The 10,857-nt window shown below is 62.1% G+C and overlaps 1 protein-coding gene across 1 annotated transcript in view; it reads right to left on the reverse strand.

Moving 5' to 3' along the window:
• The window catches only part of NDST1 (N-deacetylase and N-sulfotransferase 1), a 17,934-nt gene extending 10,107 nt beyond the window's left edge, over positions 1-7,827 (reverse strand). The window contains exons 1-5 of the mRNA XM_025200969.1: positions 7,263-7,827; positions 4,635-5,398; positions 3,219-3,701; positions 2,379-2,466; positions 1,426-1,580 (exon numbers count right to left, since the gene is read on the reverse strand). Of these exons, the coding sequence (XP_025056754.1) occupies positions 1,426-1,580; positions 2,379-2,466; positions 3,219-3,701; positions 4,635-5,144 (1,236 nt within the window). The 5' untranslated portion in view covers positions 5,145-5,398; positions 7,263-7,827. The remainder of the gene's footprint in view (positions 1-1,425; positions 1,581-2,378; positions 2,467-3,218; positions 3,702-4,634; positions 5,399-7,262) is intronic.
• Between the last annotated feature and the right edge of the window lie 3,030 nt (positions 7,828-10,857).

Consider the following 10,857-nt stretch of genomic DNA (forward strand, 5'->3'; position numbering starts at 1 on the left):
GCTCTTCCTGTGAACTTCTCCGCTTTCCAGCAGACACGGCGTGGAGGCCGGCGGAGGGACCCATGAGGGGCTCCAGTGACTGCATCCGCATGAGCACCCCTAGCCCCACTCCCCCCCTCCTCCCCAAAAGCGATGGCAAGCTCCTGCCTGGGCCACCGGCGACTTGAAAGCCACCTCCCCCCGGTCTTTAACCGACCCAATTAATTCAACTAATTAATTGATTCAAGCAATCGATTCGTTAATTGATTCAACTGAAGGCAGATGCTTCTTAATCTGATCACCAATGTCATATCGTCTCCTCCTCCCCCCACCTCCAGCCACAGGCAGCAGGGGCTCGGAGGCTTTGCAGGGCGCTGCCGGACCACCGCTCTGCCCACCCCACTCACTGATCCCTACCTGTGGCCCTTCCCAGACACCCCAGGTCAACACTGCCAGTTAACAGGCAATCAAGTAACTCCAATTAAAGCTCTTGAAGTCGAGCCCTTTGCCTCATCTTGGCCACGTGCAACATTTCTGCCAGCATAACTGCTCCTTGAGGCCTCAGAAGATCCGTTCTACAGTTCTAACTTAAGAAACAAAAATGTATAACTTGCAAACCGAGCTGTCTCCAAAGCTTAGCTATTCCTACAATTTTCCTCAACAGGACTTGTGTAGCCTGCCCCGACCCGTCTCTGAGCAAAATCTTGTAGGTTGGAACTGACCCAGCGCAAATCATGCCCGGGGCACGGTGATACCCAGGACAAAAGGTGCAATCCCAGGGTAGTTGTTCTCGGGGATAAACCATGCTGATACAATCATATCTGGCCCCCAGGCCGGGTTGCACAGATATAACCCCGCAGCTCGGGTTGAAGTGGAGTAAATCGTGTGTGTAGACAAGCCCCTGGTTTCACAAACACCCGCGGGATTTGCTGTCTGGTGCCAAAAATCCTTTTCCCAATTTAGCGCCTGTCTCCTTTTTACACGGCATCCATTGCTCTGGTGAGCAGAGGGTCACGCCAAGCATCGGAGCGCCCGCCTGGGCACCCACGCATCTGCGCCCAGCTACCCACCAGTGCCAGAAGGCAATCCCAGGTGGGTCTCATCCTCTATGGAGGCACCGGCAGAGAAGGATGAAGGGGTCCATCTTGGGCACCCTGCCCCAGGGAGCAGGGAGAGCATCCTGGCTGGCTAATGGGACTTGTGGGACGTTGCTGGGGGCTGTGCTAAAGCAGGGGGTGGCCAAGGAGGTCCTTGGAGAGGTGTCCCTGAGCAAGCAAGGCAGGCAATGCCGACATCCTTTCGTCCCCGTGCTCCGAGCTCCCTGGGGAAGGCAGGCTCTGACCCTCACGGGGGATCTGGGCACTGAACTCAGCCCAGCGAGCATCTTCCCTGCCCCTTCCCACCGAGCCCCCCCATGCACGCGACCGCGGACGGCATCTTACTCACGACAGCGAATTTCTTGTTTAAGGCCATCTGCTCAGCCAGCACCGACTGGTTGTGGAAGAGGTGGGGCTGCATGTGGCTCCACATGTGGGGGAACCACCAGAACTCCCTCACGTAGGACAGGAGCAGGTCGTCGCCTTCGTCCTCGGCGTCCGTGCCTGCCGGCCAGCAGCGTCATCAGCCGCCTCCCCCGGCACCGGAGCGCCGAAGGACCGGCGCCTGAGCCCAGCACTCAGGTCGCCAGCCTTGCTCCTAGCCTGCCTGGCACCTGCTCTCTGCCCCTTGAGGTGTAGGGGGCGGGTCGATGGGGCAGCCAGACAGCCCTCCCCATGCCCCTGTGAGAGCTGGGTGAATCAGGACTTAAGGATGAGCCTAGCAGTGTCTTCAGCCACTCGACGTGGCCGCCATGGCAATGTCTGGGTTCCCCTCTGGTACGAGATGCATCGATGGACTGTCTATCTGCCGGCCGACCGGCCATGCAATACCCGGGACAATGGGTAAAGCAGAGCAGAACGGGACACTTGAGCTCCCCATCACTCGTTGGGGAATCCAACGAGACAGACCCCAACGGGGCATGGGTGGCGACGGACGGCCAGCGGGCATCATGCCGCAGCACATGAGAGCAGACTGGGCCCTGTCACCAGCTGTGACCCCTTCCCCATCCCTGGGGATGATGCCATGGGCCTTCATTTGGAAAGGGCTCTGACATGCATGGGACCCAGAGCCACGTGCCCCTGGGCCAGCTGGCATGGCTGGTCCCAGCCCTGTGCTATTCTCCTCTGGTCGAGGGAGGTTTTAAAGGGAGCGTTGGAAGGAGAGGGCACACATCCCCTTTTCCATATCACTGCCTCCCCCCCAGGACATCGCAGCAGAGACCGTGACCTCCCAGCTGGACAGGAGGGCAGCTGGGGGTTTAACCCTTGCAGGGCTCTGGTTTGTGCGTGGACTGCACTCACCTGTGTGGAAGAATTTCCCTGAGTATCCCAGGTTGAAGGTGAAGTTGGGGATGTAGGTGCGCAGCTCGTTCTGGGTGTCAAACAGAGCCTGCAGCACGGAGAGAGATGGTTGGGGGGCCAGTCGGGAACCAGGTCCCCTCCCAGCCACTGCAGGGAAAGTTTGGTGCTCCAGATGCTTCTCAAGCACTACAGCCCCCAGGTCATACCCACGTCCTGGGCCTCGCCAGCTCAGAGCACCGGGAGACCTGTGCAGCCGCGGCACAGCCACACGCTCCCAGCCCTGGCGGCAAGTCCCGCGGGACCGTGCATCAGTGTCAGGCACATCCGCTCTGCCACCGGCAGTGCCCAGGGGAGGCCACCCACTCCCTCCCTCCCTCTCCGCAGGAGAAAACCCTGGAGATGAAGCCGTGCACAGTCTCCAACAAGCAGTGCTGGATGCTGGGCACTGGCTCGGGGCTGCCTCGAGTCAGGGACCCATGGCAGGCAGAGGGGGAGTGAGTGGGCAGGGCAGGGATCAAATCCCCCCCCTCAGACTTTTCTCTGGACCGAATAACCCTAGTTGTCCACACTCTTCTTCAAATCTGGGCCCAAAGCTGGACACGGGACCCCAGGTGAGGCCATGCGGCCGTCTCACCTGGGCTAGACCTGCAACGCTCCTGCCTTTGCTCTGAGCCCGACTGGACAGTGCATTAGGACCACGACCAGATGCTTCCAGTCCTGGCTTCAATAACCAGTGCCAGGCTCTATGCTCCCAGCCCTCCCTTTAAACCCACTGGGCACCCGTGAGCCCCCAGGACCAGAGACCTCCCCCCATCACTCCAGGACTGAACCCCACGGTACCTTGACGTCCTCCACCTTCATGCGGGTGCCTTCCTTGCCCACGAAGATGTCATCGATGTCGACCAGGATGTAGCGGTCGAGAGGCAGCGAAAGCCGCTTGCTAGTGAGGAAGGAGACGGCGTCCACGAAGACCAACTTATGCAGCCAGAAGCTGAGGTTGTTGCCAAAGAGGACGCGCTGGATGCCGTCGTGCAGCCCCAGGTCCTGCACCACGGTGGTGTGGAGCGCGGCGTCCACGCTCATGTGCGGGATAGACTCGGCCGAGCGCGTCTTGGCCAGCAGCACGGGCTCGTAGGTGGAGTGGTTGGACTGGAAGACGGTCCAGTCCTCGCCGGGCAGCACGCCCTTCTCCACCTCGCTGGGCCGCGTGATGTACAGCAGCGGGGATTTGGGGTTGATGCTGCAGTCCTTCAGCGCCAGGTTGGAGTGCAGGAAGAGGGGGAAGCCCTTGAGCTGGGCGCTCAGCAAGCTGTTCTCGTTGGCCTGCGGTGGGGACGGACAGCGTGGCACTGCAGGTTCCCCGCCCCTACCCCCAAACCCCTCAGGCTCCTCTGAGCCACCACGGGGCTTGGACCCAGGCCATACCCACGGCCTGTAGGACCCCCGGGAAGGATGGCCCAGCGGTACGATCTGAAGGAGAAGGATGGGTTGAAGGGGGCGCAGCATGCCACAGGTCACCAGTGCCGTGTGAACCCGCCATGACTAACCAGGCTCCCACAGGAGGTGGCACCTGTCACCTCCACTGTCCACAGGGTCTCCTGAAAGCAGCAGGCACCACGGGTTCCTGCGCTCAGATCAGGCCCCCAAAGCCGGAGGCTGGATCCTGTCCTCTTCCTGCAGAGGGCTCCAGGGCTGCTCACACCCCTGCCCTTCCCAGTGCATCCCAGTGCGAGATTCCCAGCAACCCCTCCCCCCTTGTACCCAGAGAAGGTTAACCCTTGCCATGCTGGAGGGACACGCCCGAGCAAGCCACAGCGACTGCAGGGAGCAGTAATCAGCCCACAGGCTCTTCCTCACTGGGGGAAGGAAGCTTTGCAGGCACAGGGAGGGCTCAGGAGCAAGGGACTCTGCCTCTGGGCAAGGGCTGGGGTCAGACAAGTCCCTCCAAGACCCCTGGGGACAGCTCCTGCAGAGACAGTCCCAGGGTGGCTGGAGAAGGACACCCCCAGGCACTTATGTGATGACCCCACACAGTCCCCGGAGACCTGCTACCATCCTCTTGGCTTAGCAAACCCAGAGGCAACACCCTCCATGGCAAGACACATCGCTTCCAGCTGTAGGAGAAGCAGCCGGTCTCGGCAGAGGGAGCAGACGGTGAGCTGCTGGGCTGATGGCCGGAGACTCAGAGTACCCCCCCACGGCCAAACCTCGTACCCCAAGATGCCCCAGCCCTGCTCCTTCCCCCTGCCCCGGTACCTTGAAGAAGCCGATGATGCCCACGCCGTACTCCACGCAGTACTTGTCCAGGAGCTCGCGGTTCCAGGCGTCCAGGTTGACGTACTTGAGGATGTTCTCGTAGACGATGAGGGCGAAGCGGCCCCGGTCCTTGTCCGTCAGCGTGGGCATGTCCCCCTTCCCGGGGGCGATCTCTGTCCGGTACTTGAAGCGGCTGGACTCCAGGATGGCCACGATCTCCTGGCCCAGCTGCGAGTACAGGCTCTCCACGAACACCAGCACCAGCGGGTCCGTGCGGGACGAGTCGGCCACCTTAAGTGGCTTCAGGGGGAGGAGGCGCGAGGGGGCGACCTTGGGCTCCTCGCAGTCCGGCCCCGGGACGTCCCCGGAGGGCTCCAGGCCCCGCTTCCAGCCGTACAAATAATACGCCGAGATGAACACACTGAGCACGCAGAAGGCGAAGAGCAGCAGCAGCACGCCCTGCGGGGACACCTGCCGCGCGCCCCGCCGCAGCCGCCCCAGGGCGCTCATCCTGGCTCCGCGGCCCCTCTTCTCAGGACAGAGCAGGAGCTTAGCACACCGGCAGGGCACGCGAGTGGGAGCTCCCCGCCGCCCGGCTCGTCTGGCTCCCTGCCCGGTTCATGTCACCATGGCAGATCCGCTCAGTGGCCCCGTCCCAAGGAGAAACGGCATGGCCTCGGCATCGCCTCCTCCCGCGGGCCAGGGCCTCAGGCCTCGCTCTCAGGGGATGCCCGGGCGCCAAGGGCAGGTCCCCGCTGCATGCTCTGTGCAAGGGAGAGAAAGAAAGAGAGAGGGAAGCATTGCCAGCGATCCTGGAAAGAGCCGCGTCTCGCACCCCTGGAAACCCCGGAGGGGGGGAGGCAGCCGCGGCAGCGGTCGCTCTCACGTCCACGTGCTATAAATACCGGCGCGCACAGCTCCAAAGCCTTCATTAATGCAGCGGCAGAGCCCCCTTCCCAGCCCATGCACGTGCCGGCTCCGGTGGAGCTGGGCATGGAGCAGGGACGTCCAGGGGCAGGGCGCACGTGCCTGTGGGGCCGAGGCGGCATCAGCCGGGGATCGGGGCAAGCCAGGCCAGGGGGAGACCCAGGGAACTCCTGGCCTCGGGTCCTGCACTGATTCACTGCATGGCTCTGGATGAGTCACAACCCCCCACGTGCCTCAGTTTCCCCATCCCTGCAATGAGGGAATGCCAGGCACAGCCTCCCAACCAGCTGCCAGGACATCACAGACATGAGAGTCTTGGACTCGTAGAAAATGAGGGTTGGAGGGCTGGCGGTCCAACCCAGCCAGCTGGACACAGAGCTGGGGGGTCACCTGGGAGGTCCAGCTCAGGCCTGGCTCTTTTGGGGATCCCAGCGACCTGCAAAACCTGCTCCACCCAGTGAGAGCCCAGCAAGAGGCACCACGGGCCCCGGGAACCTCTGCCCACACGGTCCCCAGCATGGAAAGGTTGCATGGGGGCTCCCATGGAGCTAAGCCCCCTGCTCCCTCCCGTCCCTCGACAGCTGTGCCCCAACCAGAGCGCTGCGTGACCCACACGAGCCCAGCCGGTGGGAGGAAACATTCATCCCCTGGTCCTCAGGATGCGTCCCATGCCCCAAGAAGGGAGCCTTTGGCTCCTTGCACAGCTCTGGGGTTGGGGGCTGCACCGGCAGGGAACACGACCCTGCTGGGGCTCGAAACCTCGCTCTCCTGGCATCCGCACGCCCCGTCCACACCGCATGCAAGATGCCCGTGCCAGGCGGGTTGCTCCGGGGCCGAAAGCCGGGCACGTGCAGGAGCAGCAGCTTCGTCCTTGCCAAAAAGAGCCGGAGCAAGCACGGTATTATGTGGGATTTGAGTGGTATCTATAATATCCAACTATGAAACTATAGAGCGAGGCGACGGGAGGGGAACAGAGAGCACCTGTCTCTCTTCTGTGAGCCTTGTCCTCTGGCACCTCCGGCCCCACCAGACACAGAGGAGTTGAGCCCAGGTCTTCATTTGGATTCAGTGCCCGTGCCCCTCGCTCCCATAGCGGCCAATGCCCCTTTCCTCCAAGAACGTGTCCAGCCCCTTTGGGAACGTGGCTAAGCTGTCGGCTTCCCCCAAACCTGGTGGCAGCCAGCTCCATGCTCTGCCGGTCCCTTGCTTGGCAGGGGGCTGCAAGTAGGCTCCGCGGAGTTGCTTGACCCAACACCAGCCCATGCCCTCCCCGGTGGGGCAATAAATTGGGGCCGGGGTCAGACACCCCGCCCCGTCCCCTGGGGCTGGCATCTGCACGGCAGCCCGCTTGATGCCAGCCCTGGAGGCCTGTGGGGCCTCCCGCGCCGTGGGGCCACTTTCAAACGCTCAGCCGGAGGAGGAGTAATGGGATTAAACTTTTCCCGGCTGACCGGGAGCAGGGATTACACCGTAATCCTGTCATTCCTGCCCTTACCTGGAGCACGGGGAGCACGGCCACGTCCTACCACCAGCCCCCGTGACTCGTGTGTCTGCCCTGGGGGGCTCCCAGTTGCCCACAGAGCACCCCCCCCCCGACTTGGCAGTGCAAACAACAGCAGAGCTTGGCCCTTCCCGGCATCTTGCACCCACCTCGAGCTTCCCGGCCCGGCACGCCCGTGACCCCAGCGGGGCTTTCCTTACCCACTCTGCTGCTGGATCGGCCCCTCCCTGCACGCAACGCCCCCAAAACCGAGGCTGGACCAGCAGCGGCACGGAGCCCGAGCCGGCGTGGCTATCCACGCAGAAGCCCGAGCACATCCCCGTCTCTCCCACCCACCAGCAACACCCGCTCCCAGCCCTGACAGTGCAACAGAGCAAGCTGGTGACAAAAATTCCCCGGGCAGGGCCCTGGCTCGTTAATGCCGGGCTGCCCCTCCGCCCCCGGCCCCATTAACAAGCATGCAGGCCAAAGAGCCGTCCCTATTTCCATCTTCTTCTCCGCCCTCCGCTCCTTTCCCCCCACCCGTCTGGCTGCACAGGGCAGCCTCCACTCCTACACGTCACGGGGATATTTAATACCATCCGCGGAGCGAGGTTTCAGATAACTGCGTTGGAAATGCAGCGGGACATGACCCCGTTTCGGAGAAGGCGGGCTCTGCACGCCGGCAGGGACTGCATTGGCTTCTCGCTCTGTCTCACCCAATTCCACCCACCCCCAAACTTTCTTTGCCCTGCTTTTTTGCTCTCTCTCCAGGCGCCCAGACAACATCTGAGTTGAATTTTCAGGCTCGGGGTGACAGAGGGCATTTTCAAGGGAGCCAGGAGGAGTTGCGGGTCGATAAACGGGCCAGAGTTGCTAGGGAAACACAGAGCTGGCAAAGGAGTCTTCGTGGGGATCCCCCAAAGTCTATGGGAATGCGACCGGGCACTTGGAAACACGGCGGGTCACAAAGTAGGAGCGCGTCACGGTGCAGCCGCGTTGCAAATTATTCCTCTTTGGGGAAGAAAAGGAAACGCGTCTCTGTATTTCAACCCATTCTTTGTGCAGCAGGGAAGCAACCTGGGTAGGAAGAGACGAGACTACAGAAACTTCCCCGCAGAGCAGAGGCATCGGCAGAGTCCCCGCGGCAGGGTTAGGACTGTGGGCTGAGATGCAGCTGCCAAGATCCGATCCCCGAAGAGTGCGGGTCACCTGCACCCCGCGGATCGGAGCGAACGCACGGCCTGGCCCCCTGCCCACGGCTCACCTGGGGCCCGGGAGAGGTGGGGTGCAATGCAGGGCCCCGTGTGCATTCCCGCGCACGACGGTGGTGAGGCACAGGAGGTGCGCAGCTAAGCACCCGGGGCCCTCGGCAGACTTGGATAGCATGCCACGAAGCTCCTGGTGCCAGCCTTGCACGCGGTGCAGTCGCCCCTCCATCCGTGCATCGCAAAGCACTGTGCCCGCATGACTGAGCGGCCCCCAAACCACCCAGGAAGTGCTGTGCCCCCGCCCCATGTAACCCCTGAATGCACAGGCAGCTTCTCCAAAGCAAGGTCCCTGCCTAGCCCAAGACAGTGGGCTGTAACCACCTAGCCCATACTTCCTAGGTGGGCACCAACATCCCGGGTGTGCATCAAGGCCGTTACACCCACTCCCCACCCCATCTGCCTGCAACCACGCCGGACACCCCAGCCTAGGGTGCTTCCCAACCCCGAGCTGGGGTGCGCAGGGAGCGGCGAGAGAAGCACCTCGGGGGTTCATTTCCTCGCCGACGGGCCCTGCTCCCGCCAGCCGACCTGAGAGGGTTTCCGCGTCCCAGCCGATCCCTCTGCCGATGCACAATGAGGCTACCGAGCGCTGCTAATCTCCAAAGCGCTCATCAGACACGTCCCCCACGACGCCCCCCGACTCCCGACGCGCAGAGCAAGCATCAGCACTTTGCTTTGATGGGCTCCGGACAGACACCGCCGCTCCGGATCGGGGGTTGTCTCCGGGGACCGCGCCGAGATGGAGCAATTTATTAAGCAGCCTATCTCCACGCTCCGCCTGGATTTCTTATTTCTTTCATCCTTAAAAAAAAAAAAAGAGAGAGAGAGAGAGATGGCTGATGCTCCAACCAGCCTCTTGCTGCCTTCCCCATCAGCTTTCCTTGGGAGTGACATCAGAGTTCCCATGGCTACAGGCAGGGAAGTGACAGCCACCAGATTTAATGTCAATGCTGGAGAGGCAGAAAGGGAGACGGGTCCTGACAGGAAGAGATTATGCATCCGACTTTAATCGCCGGCCAGGCAGGGATGGGGAGACGGGCGGCCGGCGGGGCCGCGCTCTCGCCCTTCTGCAGAGCGCTCGCCACGCAGCTCCTGCCCCGCACGGCCGCGAGCACGGCGGCTTCCTCGCTGGAGGGACACACACACACGCACACAATCCCCCCTTGGTTAAACACATCGGGGGTGACACACACACACACACCCTGGTTAAACACACTAGGGTCACTCACACACACCCCCCCAGTTAAACACACTGGGGTGGCACACACACAAATGCGCCATTTGGTTAAACACATTGGGGTCACAAGCACACACATAGATGGGGACACACACACACACACCCCCCTCTGGTTTAACACACCAGGATCACAAGCACACACTCTTGGTTAAACACACTGGGGTTACTCACACACGTACACACACACACACACACACACACACACCTGATTAAACGCACTAGGATCACAAACACTTTGGGGTCACTCACACACACACACACAGTTAAACACACTGGGGTGGCACACACACAAAGGTGCCCTTTGTTTAAACACACTGGGGTCACAAGCATGCCTGCGTGCACACACACACACACACACACACACACAGACTTTGGTTACTCACACACACACACATGCACATACACACCTTTGGTTAAACACACTGGGGTGACACACACACACACACGCCCCTTGGTTAAACACACTGGGGTCACGAGCAGACCCCCCCCGCAGTTAAACACACTGGGGTGCCATGCACACACATGCCTGCCCCGCGCCCCCCGCGCTTTCACAGGCAGCCCCACATGGAGTCAGCGGCGCGGCGAGCTCGAGCACTCTGGGGCGGCTGCACAAAACGGAGAGGAGGCCGCCGCACTCTTCTCGTCACCCTCGCTCGCTGACGAGCTTCCAGGGACCTGGCACCACGGGGGGGAACCCACCCCAGGAGCAAGGTCCCGTTGCACGGGGCAGCAGGACATTTCCAACCGGTCTCCCGTGCCCCGTTTTCCTTTGCCACAGACCTGTCCCCTCTCCCTGCCGGGCCTGCAGCTCACGTTGAGCTTGTGGCCTCCCCGTGGCGCGTGCAGCTCCCTGCCTTCTTCCCTGCTCAGGCTCTGGGGCTCCCATACAACACGCAGGTGCCAGGCCGGCAGGACGGCTGTCAGAGACGTAGTTTGTAAAACAACCCGAGAGAGACGCGGGAAAGGTCAGGAGCGGAGCTGTCAGGACCCAACTTCGACCGGCGCTAAATATAGGCCGTGCGGCTTCACTCTTTAATTTCCTGCCCGTGGCGAGATCTCCGCGTGCCTCCCCGGGGAAGAAGGCTGCCACATTGCTAGAGCGCTAGCCGGCAGGCGCAGCCTGAGACGCCCAGGGGACGGAGCGGCAGCAGGTGTGTGCCGGACCCCAGGGAGGCAGGCGGCTCCACTCCACCTCCCTGCCTGCTCCCGGCCTGGGAGTGCCGTGCTGTGCCCATGCGAACCCTGGGCAGCGCTTCCCCGGGCGGGCATGGTGCAAACAAGGCCCAGAGGCTTTTGACTCTAGCCCTG

This window comes from Alligator sinensis, unplaced genomic scaffold (genome assembly GCF_000455745.1).
Source record: "Alligator sinensis unplaced genomic scaffold, ASM45574v1 scaffold550_1, whole genome shotgun sequence".
In the NCBI taxonomy this organism is placed as follows: domain Eukaryota; kingdom Metazoa; phylum Chordata; order Crocodylia; family Alligatoridae; genus Alligator; species Alligator sinensis.